The 16,831-nt window shown below is 42.8% G+C and overlaps 1 protein-coding gene across 5 annotated transcripts in view; it reads left to right on the top strand.

Moving 5' to 3' along the window:
- Window positions 1-2,761: 2,761 nt before the first annotated feature.
- MAN2A1 (mannosidase alpha class 2A member 1) overlaps window positions 2,762-16,831 on the top strand; it is a 130,028-nt gene continuing 115,958 nt past the window's right edge. Inside the window, exons 1-2 of one of the 5 annotated variants that reach the window (XM_052776482.1) lie at window positions 2,762-3,460; window positions 16,173-16,433. In XM_052776482.1, the coding sequence (XP_052632442.1) occupies window positions 3,326-3,460; window positions 16,173-16,433 (396 nt within the window). In that variant the 5' untranslated portion in view covers window positions 2,762-3,325. Of the gene's footprint in view, window positions 3,461-3,849; window positions 4,020-16,172; window positions 16,434-16,831 lie in introns of those variants that run through there. The other 4 variants (XR_008233440.1, XM_052776481.1, XM_052776484.1 and 1 more) reach the window with 4 other exon arrangements.

Here is a 16,831-nt window from a genome sequence, read left to right as displayed (position 1 = left end):
TACATTATGACACAGCTTTAAAACATAAGACCAGACACTACTCTCTACTTGACACCTGGTTTATTCAGACTGCTCTCACTGAAACTATTATGATTCAAAATATGGTTTTACTGTAACTGTATGTTGTGACCTCTCATATTACTCCATATACACCGTTGTAACAGTGAACTGACAGTAGAATGGTTAATTTCCTTACAGTTTAATGATGTTCTAAGAAATCATAGTTTCTTACAAACATTACAGTTTTATGTGTAAAAGATCCTTGTGAGGAAAGGTCTAAGCTCATTGCTTTCATCAGCTTCAGCTGCAAATGCGAGTTCTGCATATTTCTGCAAATTAGATGACGTATGTCTTGAGAAGGAACCCAGAAAGCAAAGAATCCTTACCAGCTTTCTGTAGGTATTTCAGTTTGTGTGACTTAATATCGCCCAGACACCCTCTAACAGAGAGGAGAACAGGGTCTGATTGCCTGTGGCAACATTTATTCTCTTAGCCACCTGACCACTACTGTCTCTGCGGTACTCTTGTCTGATTCAAACAGTTTCTGACTTTTTTAACAAGAGAAACAGAAGGTCTACTGAGGACTGGTTTGTTCACAGCCCTGTTTTTTCCCTCTAGGCACCCCATTACTCTGTTCAATGAATCAACTAAATATTCCATGTAAAAAAGAGGAAAAATAATATCTATCTGATGATGCACAAGATGAACAAAGGCTTCAGAGTCAACCTTAATAATACATATCCCAAATCCTGAGGCCATTTTCTGTAATCTTAGTGTTAGTTTACTGTAGGTTTAAATATAATTTCCTTCTTAAGAAATTTGGAAATGACATCTTTCGTAGATCATGGCAAAGTTGGATTTTTGCATTCACAAAGGTGAATCTGAGCTCCACTAATAAAACAAGAAATGGAGTAAGAAGCATTTTCTTTTCTGTGGGGATCTGCCACTAGAGGGGGAATAGAGCAAATGTAAAATGGTAAGATCCTTGTGTTTGCAGCTTTTTGCTGAACAGCAGAGTAATGTCAGGTTTCAAAACTCCTGGGCTTTATCCCAGATTCTGTAGGAGACCCATCTGCATCTTTCCTCTATTTTGCCTGACACCAAGCACTGTGCCCTTCCACTGTCATTCTTTCCCCTAACCTGCTTCATCTCTTATTCCTGGCTTTCCCTGGTTGTCAGTCCCCTTCTGTTCCTACACTAGCCACCATCCTTCTGTCTTTCCCCAGGTTATTCCCTGTATTGTCCCTGCTGCTCAGCTGCTTTTCTCTTCAACCTTTCTTTCTCAGTCCCCTGCAGTAAAATATCTTAAATGCAGTCAGTATGCACAATAGTGCACCATGTATGAGAGAGGCAGTTTCTCTGCTGTCAGCAATTCCCACCCCAGTAGCTCATAAGGTCCATACCCAGTAACTGCAGGAGTCCTCTACTGCCTCTCAAAGCCAGAAACAAACACTTTAACTTTTTGTCCAGTGGGAGAAAGGGGGGGTGGGGGGTGGGTGGTGAAGTTATGAATAATTGAGCCCTAAAGTAGGTTCTGTAAGATGTTGGAACAAGCTCCAAACATGGAAAAACTTAGCAACCATTTAAGCTTCTTGGCTCCTGCAAGAGTCTACTGAATTTTATTGGCCAAATTTTTGTGTGTTATTACAGTTTTAACAACTTTGGGGGGATTTTCATGGAAAAAGAGAACGAAGTAGCGATGCTAACACATACATCCTGACTTCAAGTCATAGGGGTATCTCTCAATGACAGTCCTTAAAAAAGCAGCACACACACAGTGGTAAAAGAAGTTTTCAGCATGTGTCTAGCTCTCAGGGGCAGCCAATGCGTCTTAAGTACTTCCCCAAAATATTGGTCAGATGCAGACACCAGGCATTCGCATTTTCAAACCTGAGCAGCCTAAGTCTGTGAAAATTAGGAGCTCAACACTGCAATGGAGCAGCGGGGCAATCTGAACGCCAGGCCCTGAGCCAGCCCGTTACAGCTGTGACCCGTTCCTGCGGTGCTTTTCATGAAGAATGCTACTTACTCAGAGGTAGGAAAGCCTGGCCCAAGCTGGAGTTTGTCAGTGGCCCACAGACATGTCTAATGCTGTTAGCGGAGCAACACGACTCGTACAGAAAGGTGCGACGGACCCTTCCTGAACAACGCGGGGGTGCTGGGGCTGGTTCGGTGCTGGAGGTCACACCGCACTCCCCCCCTCCGCTCCCCGGCCGCCCTTCCCCGCTCCGCAGGGGGGCACGGCAAGGCCCGGGAAGGACGGCGGAGGCCCACGGCAGCCCCCTGGCTTCCCCCTCCAACCTCCCCACTTCCCACGGCGGAGGCTGCCTGCCACACACCGCCCGCCGACGGGCGAGCACGGGGACACCGTTACATCGCCGCCTCCGAGCGGCCGCCGACGCCGCGGGGCAGCCGTCCCCGCGCCGCCCGGTGGGAGGCAGCTCGGGGCCGGCCCTGCCGCGCCGAAGCGGGGGGAGTGGGGGCTCCTCCTCCTCACGGCGGCCCCGCGGGTGAGAGGAAGGGGCGGCAGCCGGGCTCCCCCCGCCGCCAGGCGCCGGAGGGCGACGGCCTCCCCAACGGCCGCCGCGCTCTCTCCCCCCGCGGCGCTGGGACGGCGCGGGCCGGTGGGGGCGGTGCCGCGCCCGTGACACGCGCGCGGCACCGCCCACCCACCCGGGTGCGCGGGGGCGGAGCGCGGCGCTCCGGCGGGGGCGGGGGCCGGGGCCGGGGCCGGGGCCGGCGCTGGCGGGCGGGGGCTTTTTCGGCGCGGAGCGTGTGCGCGGCGGCCCGCGGTGCTCCGGTGGCGGCAGCGCTCTGGCCGCCGGGCGGGGGAGGAGGTGCTAGACTCCAGCGCCGCTTGCCGGCAACGAGGAGGAGCGGAGCGGCTAGCGAGGCGGCCGGAGGAGGAAGGAAGGAAGGGAGGCAGGGAGGGAGGGAGGCAGGGAGGGAGGAGCAGCGGCGCTCGGTCGGCTCCGCAGCGCTGCTGCCGCCACCGCCACCACCACTTCCCCGCTGGGCGCTAGCCTGCCCGGGAAACCGATCCGCTCCCTGAAACTCTCGGCTCGCCTCTCGCCGCGGCGGCGGCAGGGTCTCGGCAGGGCTCTCCGCCGCGGCGAGGGGGCGGGGGGGGGCAACTTCTCGCACTTCTCCGGAGAGGACTTGGGGCTGCCCCGCGCCGGGGGCGGCGGCGCCTGGGGTCCCCGCCGCCCGCCGCGGCGGGAGAACTTTCCCCTCCGAGCGCGGGGCGGCGAGTGGGGCCCGGGAGCGCCGGCCGCGGCGGGAGGAGCGCGGCGGCGGCGGCGGGGCCGGCCCGGCGGCCGCGGAGATGAAGCTGAGCCGGCAGTTCACGGTGTTCGGCAGCGCGGTCTTCTGCGTGGTGATCTTCTCCCTCTACCTGATGCTGGACCGCGGCCACTTCGACCACCCGAAGAGCCCCCGGCGGGAGGGCACCTTCCCCAAGGTGAGCGGGGCGGCGGCCGGGTGGGCGAGCTCCCGGGCCGGCGGGGCGGAGGTGGAGGGGAGGGCGGCGGTGCAGCCAGCGGGCTCCCTCCCCTTCTCCCCGCTGGGACGGGGCGGGGGGGGCAGAGCGCCGGGGCGTGGTGGCACGGCTCGGTCCCCCCGCCCCCCCCAAGCTCCGGGCCGGGGCCGGGGCGGCGGCGAGGTGCCGCCGCTGCCGGGCCGCTGGGGTGGGGGACGAGCGGTGCCGCCTCTGGGTGGCGCTGCTGCCGGCTCGGCCCGGCCGGGGGCGCGGGGCTGCAGCGCGGAGGCGGGCGCAGCCCACCCGCCCGGTAAGGGGTCGGTGCAGAGGGGCGGCTGGCGGGGAGGCTCGCCCCGGGCGGGACGGGGTGGGTGCTGCCCTGCGGCTTCTCCGTCCGTCCGTCCTCCTCGGGACCGGGGCAGGCAGCAGAAAGCGGAGCGCAGGCCTTGCTCTGCACTGTGGAAACTAGTACTGTGGACGGGTAGGAGCTGACAGGGGAAGCTGAGAACTCGAGGGTAGACCTCAGCCATGGCATCAACAGGTGGGTTTAGAGAAATGCTGACTTTATGTTACTGCTTTCCTTTTCGGTAAGCCTGGCTTTGGAGCCATAACTGGCTGATACCTGGCTGCACCGTATGGTTAAACGAAGCAGTTCCTCACTTTCCCTTGTTGACTGTGTGGGAGAGAATTTATAGGCTGTGTATCGTGTTAGTGTTCTAGTAAAGAATGTTTAACCACGACAGGAAAGAAGTATTTCAGAGAGCACACGGTATGCTGTGCAGAATGGCAGAATACTGCTGTGTATAAACAGCTTTCTTATAGTAATAAACCAGAATAAAACTATAGAAAGTAATGTTACAGCTTGTTTATGCTTGTACCGTACTTATTTTTTGGGAAATAAGATAAATGCAGGTGTTTTTTAGTACAGCCGTGAGGCTTCAAGTGAGTAGAAGAACTCAAAAGGCTTATTTAAAAAGTAACAATTATCTCTCTGATAGAATCACTAATTTTTTATTTAATGCAAAAGTAATAGTTGAACCCATTTTGTTAACAGTGAAGATAAAAATCTTGCCTTACGTGTAGAGAAGGAGTGCAGATCTGTTCTGCCTTTATTCCTTCAAGTTACAGTTCAGAGGTCAGACACTAGGTTTTGCAGGAACTAAGAGAAGGGGAAAGAAGCTTAGGAGAAGCAAGCAAGACAAGGCTGGCTACTGCAGCTGTATCTGTTCAATATGTAAGTCTAGCAGGAGAGTAATGCCATGTGTGACCTTGTAACAGCTGCTGCTATGGTCAGTATCATATATGAAGAAATCGCTTCATGTGTCTATACGACCAGTTGAGTTTAATCCAGGTAAAGTATAGAGCAGGAAAGCTCATACATGGGTGGTCTTTTTTTTTTTTTTTTTAGGTTAGATTTTCGTTTGAATTACTTGAGTGAACAGGGAAGATTTATTAGACGTGTTTTGTTTTCCATTGTCAGTGTCTTGCAGTGGAAATTCCTGTCTGTGTCTTACAGTGCAACACTGGTCTCCAGTGTAACGTGGTCTTATCTCTTGTGACCAAGGGTTTAGTACCTTAATCTGTTGTCACACCTCTTCCTTCTACGTGATCTAGTCAGCTAGAGACAAACACTTCTGTCCTCCTCCCTCCCCTCAGTCTTCTAGAACAATCTGTCAGTGTTTACTCTTTTTGCCTTTTCCATACCTAAATTTCTTTGAGGCTGCTGACTCTCACTGGAGAATCCTTTGTCTGTCACTGTTTTGGTCCTTCCTTTCTGTGAACAGTTACCTTTTCTTTTCTTACTGCTTTATCCTTTGAGGAAGTTACAGATGAAATTGATGTGATTTTGTCATTTCCTTTTGCTGCCCATAGGGTAGAAATTTTTCACTTTGTTACAACTGGAAAACCTCTGACACATAGCAAATGCTTTCACATCCCTATAACATCAGTTTAAAGTAAATGCAAAAGATGAAGAGTGGAATAAAGCCACCAAAAATATTTGAAAGAAACAGCTTTAATCCTACCTCAGCTGACAAAAAGTTGTTTGTGTCAGTGCAGTGTTGCCAGAACTCAGTGTACTGTAAGTGAAACTAGCCACAGATGTAAAAACTTCAAGCTGTTTTTGTTTGTGAAAAGCTATGGCAGTAGTAGATCATCTGTCTGTCTGTCTGTAGATTTAAGAAGGCATTCTCTTTCCTGATGACAAAGGTCAGAACTTCTTTTGCTTAGGAGAAGGAATTGATACTCTTTTTCACAAATTATTGGATTGATTCACTTCATGCCTCTTTCTGTTCTGACAATGTGCTATTTTTTCAGCTTTGCTGTTCCTCTGTGCAGTTCTGGTAACAACACAAATCACCTTTCGTGTCCTGGAAGTTGCATGTTGATTAGTTTCTTTCTGCTGACCTATGTGGCTTACACTAAGCACAGAGGAGAGAACTGGGTACCTCTGGAAGCAGTCTCCTGTTTAGCTTGTGAGAGTTTGTCTATCTAGACTTTTTATTTAATTTCTGCCAGGATTAGAGTTGGAATTTTTCAGCTGGCAGTGCCTGTTGGTCTGCATTCACCTAAAGTGTCACGGTACCTAATACCAGTAATAAAATAAGTGATTAGGATTGCTGCTCCACTTTCATTTCCACTTTTTCTTCCAGACAAGGCACCTTCTCTTTGCATGGTCTCGCCATAGTTTGCGTCAGACTCAGTCTTGTGAACATGTCTTCTTTCGGGCTTGCTTTTCTGCCAGCGTAGTCAAGAGTTGTCCTTTCGGAGCTTGCTTTCTGGTTTGAGAGTTCAGGTAGTTGTTCAAGGATGCTGACAGAAGTGTCTTGCAGAAATAATTTCTCGACAAGATCTCCCAGGATGGGTGAATATCCATAGGCAAACGCCTTTACGTCCTCTGTAACCAAATACTTGTAAATGCCTTTCACTGCAGTGCTAAACGGCAACTGTGGTCAGGCTTGGGAGGCAGTGGTGACATTGTGTCTTTTTAGTTGTTGGGTTTTGCAAAAGCTGGCATCAGTAGTCAGTTTTATGGCGCATGTTATCCACACCTATCCATGGTAAGGTGGCATTGTGGCAACTATAACAGCACTGGAGCTGAAGTGATTTACAACCTTGTCCTCATTGGTGGTGCATTGAAATCATAGTATCAGAAGATCTGTACGTTGCCATAGAACTGAAGTCCCTGTTAATTTTGGGAAGATTAGGTACCTATAATGCAGGGAGATCAAGACTTACTGGCCTTTCCTCTGCAGTTCCTGCATATATCTTTATGGATCCTGCGTGGTTGTCAAGTGTATATTATTCTTACAATGACCGTATCACAAGCTCTGTCTTTCTGTCTGAGCTTGTTCCTAGCCATAGGATGCTCCTGTTCCAGGGCATGTCTCGGGATATGATGTGTCCTAGTGTCCTGTCTCAGGGTAGGAACAACATTACAGCATGGCACAAAGAGGACCACAAGGTGGAGGAATAGCCTTAGGTGCATTTTTAGATTATTATTGTACCATTTGTCAGTACAGATCATTGTGTCAGAGTCTTGTAGTGGAATATAGTGGAAAAATGGTTGAGTATATTGTTTTTTGTCTGTAATAGCACAGAATTCCCTGAGAAATCTTGTGTGACTGTACAGTGGAGGGAGGTTCAGAGTGGTGGTGAGTCCTGTGCCATCTCTTGTGCAGCGAGTGTCAGGTGCAAGTGATTTGTGGGCTAAATTGATAACTACTGAATGAAAGCTACATTCAAATCAAGTCTAAAGTGGAATAAGTCCATAAGCAGCTTATCTTGAAGAACCTGTGTTACTGTGTACAGATGAATACCAAATACTGATAAGCCCGTATTAATCTATTCCGTATTTTGGACCCAGATAGAAAAAAAAAAAAAATCATTAGCCTAACATGGCTTGTTTTCTCAACTAACTTTACCTTGACTTAGAACAAATCCATAAAAGGTGTTCATTTACAGGAGCCTGTGCAATATTTCTTTTGATTCTAAATTTTGCTAGATTCACACCTAAGCATGCATTAAAAATCCAATAAAAAAAAATGAAGTGGAGGATTTGTTTGTAAGCGTATCTTGCTTCAGAAATATATAGCCTTTTTGTAGTCTTCACATGAGATTTCATTTTTGGTGTATTTTATGCCTGAGTAAGGCAACACAGTGACACAAGGCGGTATCCTCTGTTATGACCTGATAGGTGATGCTTTGGACGTGAGCATTTTCTTCTAACCACTTTCACATAGCTTGCTTTGGCTTTTATGGGACATATCTCCCCACTGTGTGCAAGGTTGTTTCTGGAAATACATTTTTAAAACTTGGGTCTGCCATGATTCTGGTTGATAACTGGAATGGCACCAAGTGATTGCTCCTTTTTATCTCTGGTATTTCCCTTCAATTTTATTAAAAGGCAAAGCACAAACATACAGCAACTTCCATCCTTACTGTTTTCTCTTTTCTAAACAATTTTTATTTGAGTGAGATCTCTTTCTTTACGCATGACCCCCTGTGTTTTCTTCCCTCTAACTGCCCCCCCCCCCGCCTTTGACCACCATTATTTGAAGCTTACTCTGATCTTCTCATGTGTGTTAACTGCTTTTATGGGCTCACTAGTTGCATTGCATTGAACAGAGGTGACCAAGTACAGTTGCTCTAAAAGCAGCTGGCTTGTTCTTTTGTTTCCAGTGTCCTTCCAGTAAAGCATTAAGTGGCCTGGCTGTTGGTGGTACTGCTAACGCTTCTTTACTGGATTCATGCTTTCAGGGCATCTACATCTAACCAAATACTTCTGCACAAATGGCGCAAGCGGTGATTGTTGCAGTATGGAGTGTTACTTCATCAGAGCTTGCCAATAATTTGATAGTAGTACCACCTGGCCAAAATATGAATCATGGTAGGGTGGAGCAGTAATAGGAAATTAGGGTGAAATACATGGCAGAAACACCAGCAGTTCTCTGAATCCATGGGTTGAACAAGGGTGCCTTGTGAACTTTACTCTGGAGTACTGCTGAGGCAGTACTTCCCCTGCTGTAAGGAAGCACTACCTTCAGTCAGCCCTGAGTCTCCATTAGTTGGCTGTAAGCGTATCAGCTCATGCCCCAATCCTGTGCAGTGCAAACCTTGGCTCCCTCCGGTGTCGCTGAGTCTGTACACTTCCTGTTTTGAAATAGCTGCTGACACACTATAAACACCTTTTCCAGCTAGAGTTTTGCTAGGTGCCTTGCTGTAGTCAAGTGGTTGATTTCAGTGGTTTACATGGACTATAAATACACATGTTTTGTTGCTGCATGTTCTTAGTAAAGGGTGAATTTTTGTAAGCTCATTTGGGAGCTTTCAGACCTATGTTGTGTAACAAGGAACAGAACTTCTGTATGCAGAAGTATTGGAAGCAGCATGATCAAGTATTTAGGAAATGTTTGTTTTAGTCTAAAATGTGAATAGTGGCAATTAAGATTGTACATAATTTTGAAGTTGTCATTTTCTGACTTCTGAGCACTGAAAAATTGTGGGCATAGTGACTTTTAGTAGCGTTCTTGTGAGTGTCACTTCAGAGAAGATTGAATGTTGAGTGAAGAAATCCACAGAAAGAATCATCATCTTCCTGGATTTGAAACTATTGAGTTACTTAAAAACAAACAAAACCCTATTAACAACACTTAGTAAGTTCACAATTTAAAAGCCTTTGAGTGTCATGGGAATGATCTTGAGTCTAGAGATAATGAAAATTTAGGATTTCTTCTGCTGAGCTTCTAGTACTTTGTAAAGGAGGAGGGGCCGTCTTTGTGAACATAATTACAGGTCAGTAACAATTCTTTGTACTTCCTAATGTTCACAGAGTGTATTTGTCTTGCTTGCACGTTTTGTGTAAAGTTTTGGCTAAGCAGCAGCCAAGCAGCAGCTAATAGCCTTGTTCAATTACAGTCTGTAAATCTGGTGCAAAATGTTGAGCGAAATGTATGTTTCAGAAAAGTAGTAACACCGCCTATAAATAAGCACTTCCTTCTGCTACCTAGAGTCAATGCCTTACTTAAACTATATAAACTAAATGGAGAGAGGAAGTTTCCCAGTTTGCTCTTACTTGACCTTTTCTTTGTCTGACACATGGTTTTGTTATTTTAAATTTTGACTTTTTCAAATAAAACCAAACATTATTAAAATGCCTCTACTCAATGCCATGTAAGCTGTGCTTCAGTTTTGTACCGCTAGCCATTTAAATAAAGATTCAGTATAGGGCAGGGAGGGGAATCAAAAAGGAAATGAACCTGAAACATATCAGCCAGAGTAGTAGTGAACATTTTTCAGATTAATTGACTTTAAACAGGGAATATTTCTAGATTTGTCTCCATCTCCCTTTCCTTTCTCTCCTTGCCTTCAGATCACTGATGATGGTGTCAAATTAGTCCCTAACAGCATGCCTTATTTTTATCTCCATAAATTACATGAAACTTAAGTCTAGGGTAATAGCACATTAAACACTCCTGTTATTGCTGCCTCTGGTAAAAGAGAACGTGGAAGTCCGTAGCTTCTTAGAATCTATTTGTCAGGCTTCTGCATCTTTGGAATAGAATTTTTTGAGAGAACAGACTTTTGTAGTTCAGTTAATTCAGAGGAATTCCACTGTCTGTGTAAAGTGAGCTTGTTTTGAATGGTACTTTAAAGGTAGGAAATTATTAACAAGGTTACTTACATAATTTTCATCATCACAGATGCACATAAGCCTTGTGCCCAGATTAATAAAGGCTTTAAATGTTGACTTGTCCTTTTGACCAATGCATTGTATATTTGTGGGGTTTTTTTTTTTGTTCTATGTCCTACCTTGCAATATGAATATATGCTGAAACAGTGTGTTCGAATATTAAGCTTTGATGCTACATCAGGTTGCATTTTTAACTTTTACCTTGCTTGCTTTTTCTGTACAGGAGGTGTCGATTTATTTCTACATTTAGTATGTTCTGTTCACTCTACAGTGTTCTAACAGTGCACAGAGAATGCTTTCTGGTCTTACCATCTTGGTATGCTGGCATCTGATCAGATGTTTATGTCAAGATTTTAGTGAAGTTAGTACATGATTTGTGAAGATATACCTGGAAATAGTTATTGACAAGACTAGTGCAGAAAATTATTAAGATGACTGCTATTCAGTGCAGCCAGAATATGAGACTTTGAGTCCAGTTTCCTCACTGCTTACTGCACTAAATCTGTATAGGCAATGATCTTGACTTGAATTCCACATCCCCTGGAGAACACTCTTCGTTGCGGTACTTTTTCTTCACCACAACTCATTGGTACACCAGCGCCTCTTAGGCAAGATACTGCCAGCTACTTTGTTGTCTCCTGCTTGTTCATGTGGGTGAGAAGGAGAATGGGCTCTGGCTGGTTTTGAACCAAGCACTTAGTGGTTGCTGGCTGAGTCTGGGTACAAATAATCATGTTCTAGCTGACCTAACCTCAGAAGTGTCTCGTGGATTTCTCTTCTGCCTGCCTGTTTCCATGAGATTTCCTCATCTATGGGCCATCATACTCCCACTTCAATTATTTGAGCTAGCTGTCTTTTTCCTGATGAAATGGTTCTTAGTGGCCTGTTGAAAGCGGCTGCATTTAGAGGAGTGAATATTCACTGAGGAAATGACAGTTGCAACTAATATCCTTTCTGCAATGTACAATGCTTAGATGGGAGAAACTGTCCATTCTCCACTTCCCCAGAATAAAGTAGCTTGATCTTTCATTGTGTTACTGAACGTCCCTCCTTGTGCTGGATTGCAGTATGCTCCTTTCTAGAGAGAGTCCTTGCTACCGATCAGAGTGGTGTCAGAAGCAAACAGACAAGGACAAGCAGAGGGCAGTGGGAAAGCAGACTGCTTTGGAGTATTTGGAGCATGAAAACTGCTGAAAGGTTCAGACTGACTGAAGCATAAGGAACTGTTATGTAGCTGGTTCATGTGGTGGTAGTGGCACGTTGCTCAGTGCAGCTAGCAGGTATGGACAGTTTTTGTTCCAAATGGGAGGAGGGTGTGCTCATCTGTGCTGTCCTCATATGGCAAGATTTTGTTGGTTAAGTCCAACCCTATGTAAACATGGGGATGGTGAACAGATGAGCTGCTTATGTGGTGCCATTCTTCCACCATGCAGCTGTACCTACTTTTGGTACAGTTGGATTTGTTGGTACTTTGTTTGCACTTCTTGTAGAAATAGTAGCTTTGCTGTGGAATAACAGCAGGGATGCCTTTCTCGCTTTTTAATAAAATCTTTATTTGTACAATCTTATCAATATATAAAGGCAGAGAGAAATGAAAAAAAAGAAGTTTACACTGAAGTTGTTATAAACTTGTTAACTGGTTGTATAGGCCAGGTGATTCACATAACTTTACATTGCTATTCCTTACATTAAAACAAGTATGTAGATTAACAGAGCATACTTTAATGATGTTCACTTGGAGTAAGACATACTTATTCAGACAGCCTACCTCCAATTTTCTGTGTAGTTAGGCAGGGCTCAAAGTCAGGATTGCTTCTTTTCTGAGAAGACTTGATGCTGTAAAGTCAGTGGGAGGTCTGCTGATGTTTATCAGTTGTGCAGCTAGCCAAATTTTGCTGTCCAGTATCTACAAAGCCATATAGATTACAAAATTTCAGGCAGAATTGGTTAAGGTAAAATTGGTGCATCTCTGCTCAGATGAAAAAAAACCAAACCAAAACAAAAAATCCCCACCCCCAAATGTGTGGAAAAATTTTCAAACTTATTTTAAAACAAAATATTCTTAAGAGTACTTCTTTAGTAATGGAGAGGACCTGTGTGTTTAATTTTTTAATTAGACCTATTTAATGCCCCCTGTAACATGCTTCTAATCTATTTTACTAGTAAATCAACATCTGTTACTAGCAATCAATAAGATGAAACGGTTTTAAAGTACTTCACTGTTTTGTACTGTTTGGCGTTGACATTTGAAGTTCGGCAGTGTAAGTTGGTTGCCTTCCTCTAAAAATGTTGAAACTGAATTTCATTTATTTTCATGTGTTAATTTTATTGTCTTGAAGAGTTGCAATATTTTCCATGTTTAGCTCATATTTTAAAAAATATTAACTATTGAATACTATGTTCTAGGCATTGTCTACTCCTATCTATTTAAAATGAGTGAGGAGAAAAGGTGAATGTGCAATGAAAATGACCTAGCTTTTGCATAATGTAGATCCATGTGAAATTTTCGACTTGAGAATGGATTCCTGACATTAACTATTTTCATACTGCATAAAACTGGGATCCACTTCTAGTTTGTGACATTGTTCTTTCTTAAAGTTACCACTCATGGCTGATGCATTTCACAACAGAAATTGAAAATATTTTTAAAATCTCAAAAGATTTGGTTGCCTGTCAGTTCTAACTTTGATACTGCATGAGGTCATAGTTATGTGTTCTTAACTGTAGCTTTTTTCTTCATGTTTTGCATTCAGGTTGAGTTGGTACATGGCATGTTTAAATGCTTTAGAAGACAGGTGTGATGCATCTCATAGTGTTCAGAAAAGAAAGCAGGGTTGTCTTTATTAATGTCTTCTGTTAAGTTCCACAATGGGAGGTCTTTTTAAGGATATCTTTCTCCAAATAAGAGAATATCTACCTCCAAAGTTAAAGTATCATACTTTAACAGGCTTCACGAAGTCACTGTTCTTCAGAGTCCTAGGTAGGCTTGAACCCTCCAGCTTAAAAATGAATTATTGCTGGAATTACATAGCAACATATATTGTTGTTTGAACAGCATCAAGGAACAAAGTACTAAGTTCCCTGCTTCCTGTGACATGAGAAACAGTTTACAAAGAAAAGTGTTTTGTCACATAACAATTCTACCATTTTACTGTTTATTATTGTAGATATTTGAAGGTTTAAAGTATCACAAGGTAAATGAAAGGTCCATCTCAGAGATATGAAATTACCTCCAAATTGGAAGTTTATATCTGACTGCTGGAATTTGGCAGTATATGCCAGCAGAAGGATTAGTCTAAATACATATTTGGTGGGTTTTTTAATGTTGTTTTTTTTTTTTTTTTCTTTCCTGTGTCTGTTATTGGCCAGTGCTGGAGAGACTATAGTTGGCTAAATGACATAAGGCAGATTGGTGGTGTAATCTCTGACCAGGTAGTTGACAGGCTATTGCTAAGCAATATAAAACTCTTTCCTTGTAGTAAGCGGTAAAATATTTCTAGAACATATGTGAATGAGAATCCAAAGTTTAAGCATTGTCTGATTTTACAGTTGTAGAGGCAGCCTATATAGCGGTGGGATAGGTGTAAACAGCGTTTTAGCTGCTTACACACTTGGTAACTTTGGTGAACTATAGTCATGTGCAGTGAACCACGTAATAATCTGTATAGATGGCAGCTATACTTCAGCTTCTTAGGAATCTAAATACCAGAGCCTATGTTGGGCAGCCTGTAAAGCCCCAATCAGTATTATTTTATATATATTATTTTTAGAGTGGATAATAAGCTATTAGTTTTCTGAGTAGAAACCTTTTTTTTTCTTTTAAAATGTGACAGACGTTGAAAGGGAAATTACTAGTTTTACACAGAAATGTACACACTATCTTTAATGTAGCATTTGAAAGATTTCAGTCTGGTTGTTTCTTCTGTGCCACCAGGGGGCATGGGACTACAGTGGTTTTTTTTTTTTTCTTTGCAGTATCCCATCATCTGCATATTGATTTCCTGTTGTTTTCAGTTCATCTATTTTATAAGTTTTGAGTATTTGTCTTTAAACTTTTGAGATTCTAGGATGTTGGCCCTACATCTCAATTAGCTTATCTGGATCTGATGTCAAAATATATGTTTGTCTTTTGGGAAGCAATAACTCCCTGTGTTGCATTTTAAAACCTGTTATTGTTTTCAGGATGTATCAATCTAAGAAAAAAAAAACCCCAAAGCAGTGGGCCAGCACTTTACACAGCCCAAAAAATGAGGGGGAAAAACTTACCAACAGGTTAAAAAAACCCCTAAAATGTATCTTCTGCAGAATTACAAAGAACTTCCATAAAGATAGAATTACAGGAATGATGATTTAATAGAACCCAAAAGGCTGATTGATATCTCTTGATAAGGGGTGGGTTTTTTATTCCTGCAGACTTCTCAAAGTGAACAGAATTTAAAAGAAAGTGCTCATCACAGTTTAGAAAGCAGGCTTAATCCTTTGGGAACCACAGTTTAGCTACAGAAGTTGGAACTAACTTGGCATTTGAGGAAAGCAATTTGTCCCTTAAAAGGAAAATGCAAAGACCTCAAGTGAATTACTGTCAAATGGGAGAAAAATGTCATGTACAGATGTTGTTTCTAATATTACTCTATATTACTTAGAAAATAAGGCATTGGTGCTAGGAAAAAGTTAAGCCTGTCATTAAAATCATAGGTCACAGAGTAGCTGTCTACTGGATCAATGTTATTTGTGTTGAATGTAATGGGTGAAATGTACATGCCTGAATCTGCAGAGGGTTTTGTTGTAATGACAGCTTCTTGAAAAAAAACTTAATCATACATTGTATATTTTGGGGTCTGACCACAACTTTAATACTAGGAAGTGAGTAGCTTTTTGTTCTTTATCTTCTCTTATTATTGTTAGGTTGAAGTCAGTCTGAGAAAAGAAAGAAATTACTGTTAAGATGAAATGTCCCTAAAAACATGTCAAATAATCTAGCCTTTTGTGATTCTGGAGAAGCTAGCACGTTCATTCTTGAGAAAAAGCATACCTCAAATCATTTGGAAGGAGTGGCTAGTACATGAGAGGGCAGTAGCATTTCCAGGTATATTGTTCTGCTATGCTTCCTCCTGTATTCCAACAATACAGTGATTAGATGCTATGAAATTGGTTTGTGGTATCTGTCTCTCCTGTGTTGCTTTGGGAGATAGATTGACTTCTTTCAATTCACACTGATGTTATTCTATATCCTTCCTCTTGTGGTGCACACTAGAACTATCTACAGAATCCTGTTGTTTGGCCACTGAATATGACCTTCTGACTGAAAGTGCTATCAGTTTGAGCTGTCTTTTACAGGATTATTTTGATGTTTGTCATGGTCTGATTATACAGATTATTGCTGTTAAGGGTGTTAAGGATGTTAAGGATGTTAAGGGATCTTCTACACCCATTAAGTGCTTTTGTTCATTTATCTCTAAATTTCACTGAAAATAAGAAACTTAGTATTTATTGAGATACTATTTTACATGTACAGGAAAAACCTAAAATGTATATATCCTGTTAATCCCATCATGATGTGAGTACCTTCTAAAACATGGCTTTCTCCTTGATGTTCTGATAGGATGATAAATGAAAAGATCTATGAAAAACCTACGAAAGACAAAATCTATGAAAGGCATCAAAAAAGTTAAAGTTGGGATAATTGGTACTTGAAACAGTGTGACCTTTTAAGAATATCTTTGTATCACTGATTAAATCTTGTGCTGCAAATTCAAATTCATAGTGAAAAATGTAACTTTTGCTCTTTTCCCTTATTCTGAAAGGAGAAGATTTTGTATGTTGGTTCAATTTCTTATTAGTCTGTCTTTACATAAAATATAGAAAAAAGATTTATTTGATTTTTTTTTTGTGTGACCATAAACTATTGTGAAATTGATTTTTTTTGTTGTTGTTGTTGTTTTAAATTCTGTCAAGAATTGGTCTGGGAAATAATTAAACTTTACTTTTTTTTTTTTTTTACAGGGCCAGCTTTCAATACTGCAAGAAAAAATAGATCACTTAGAACGCCTGTTGGCAGAAAATAATGAGATTATTTCAAACATACGAGATTCTGTGATCAATCTGAGTGAATCAGTAAAGGATGGTCAAAAAAATCCAGAGGCTATAAACTTCAGTCAAGGATCTGTCTCTGAGCTCTTTCCTTCTGCTTCAGTTTTGCTTGCAGTTGATTCTGAGGATTGTTTGTTTGCTTCAAAAAGTGGAACTCATGGTTCAGGTGTACAGGTAAGCAGTATGTCTTTTTCTCTTATTCTGCTGGAGTCCTAGCTGTCATTACCTTTTAATTCTGAAAATGTCTAATCACTGGTAAAAACTTGGTACTAAGATCCTAATCTAAGACATAACAGAATTGTTAAAGTGACTGTTATGTTTAACAGATGTTATGAAACTGTTTCTTTTTACCTTTTTTAAACTGTCTAGAAATTGAATAGTGATTATGAAGAGCCAACATTTCAGAAGGCTTAGAAGTTCTTAAAAAAAACCCTGAAGAAAACCGAGTGATTATACTCAGATTATTGTCCAGTACTATCAGAAGTTCTTTGGAAAGAATTTGAGTCTCTTTCAGTTTCCCCAAATTCTAAAATTGATGACAAATAAACTGGAAATAGTGGATAGTCTTGATT

Source organism: Harpia harpyja, chromosome Z, assembly GCF_026419915.1.
Source record: "Harpia harpyja isolate bHarHar1 chromosome Z, bHarHar1 primary haplotype, whole genome shotgun sequence".
NCBI classification, from domain to species: Eukaryota; Metazoa; Chordata; class Aves; order Accipitriformes; family Accipitridae; genus Harpia; species Harpia harpyja.
Note: the sequence above shows the minus strand (reverse complement) of the source record. Positions and strands in the feature narration are given on the sequence as shown.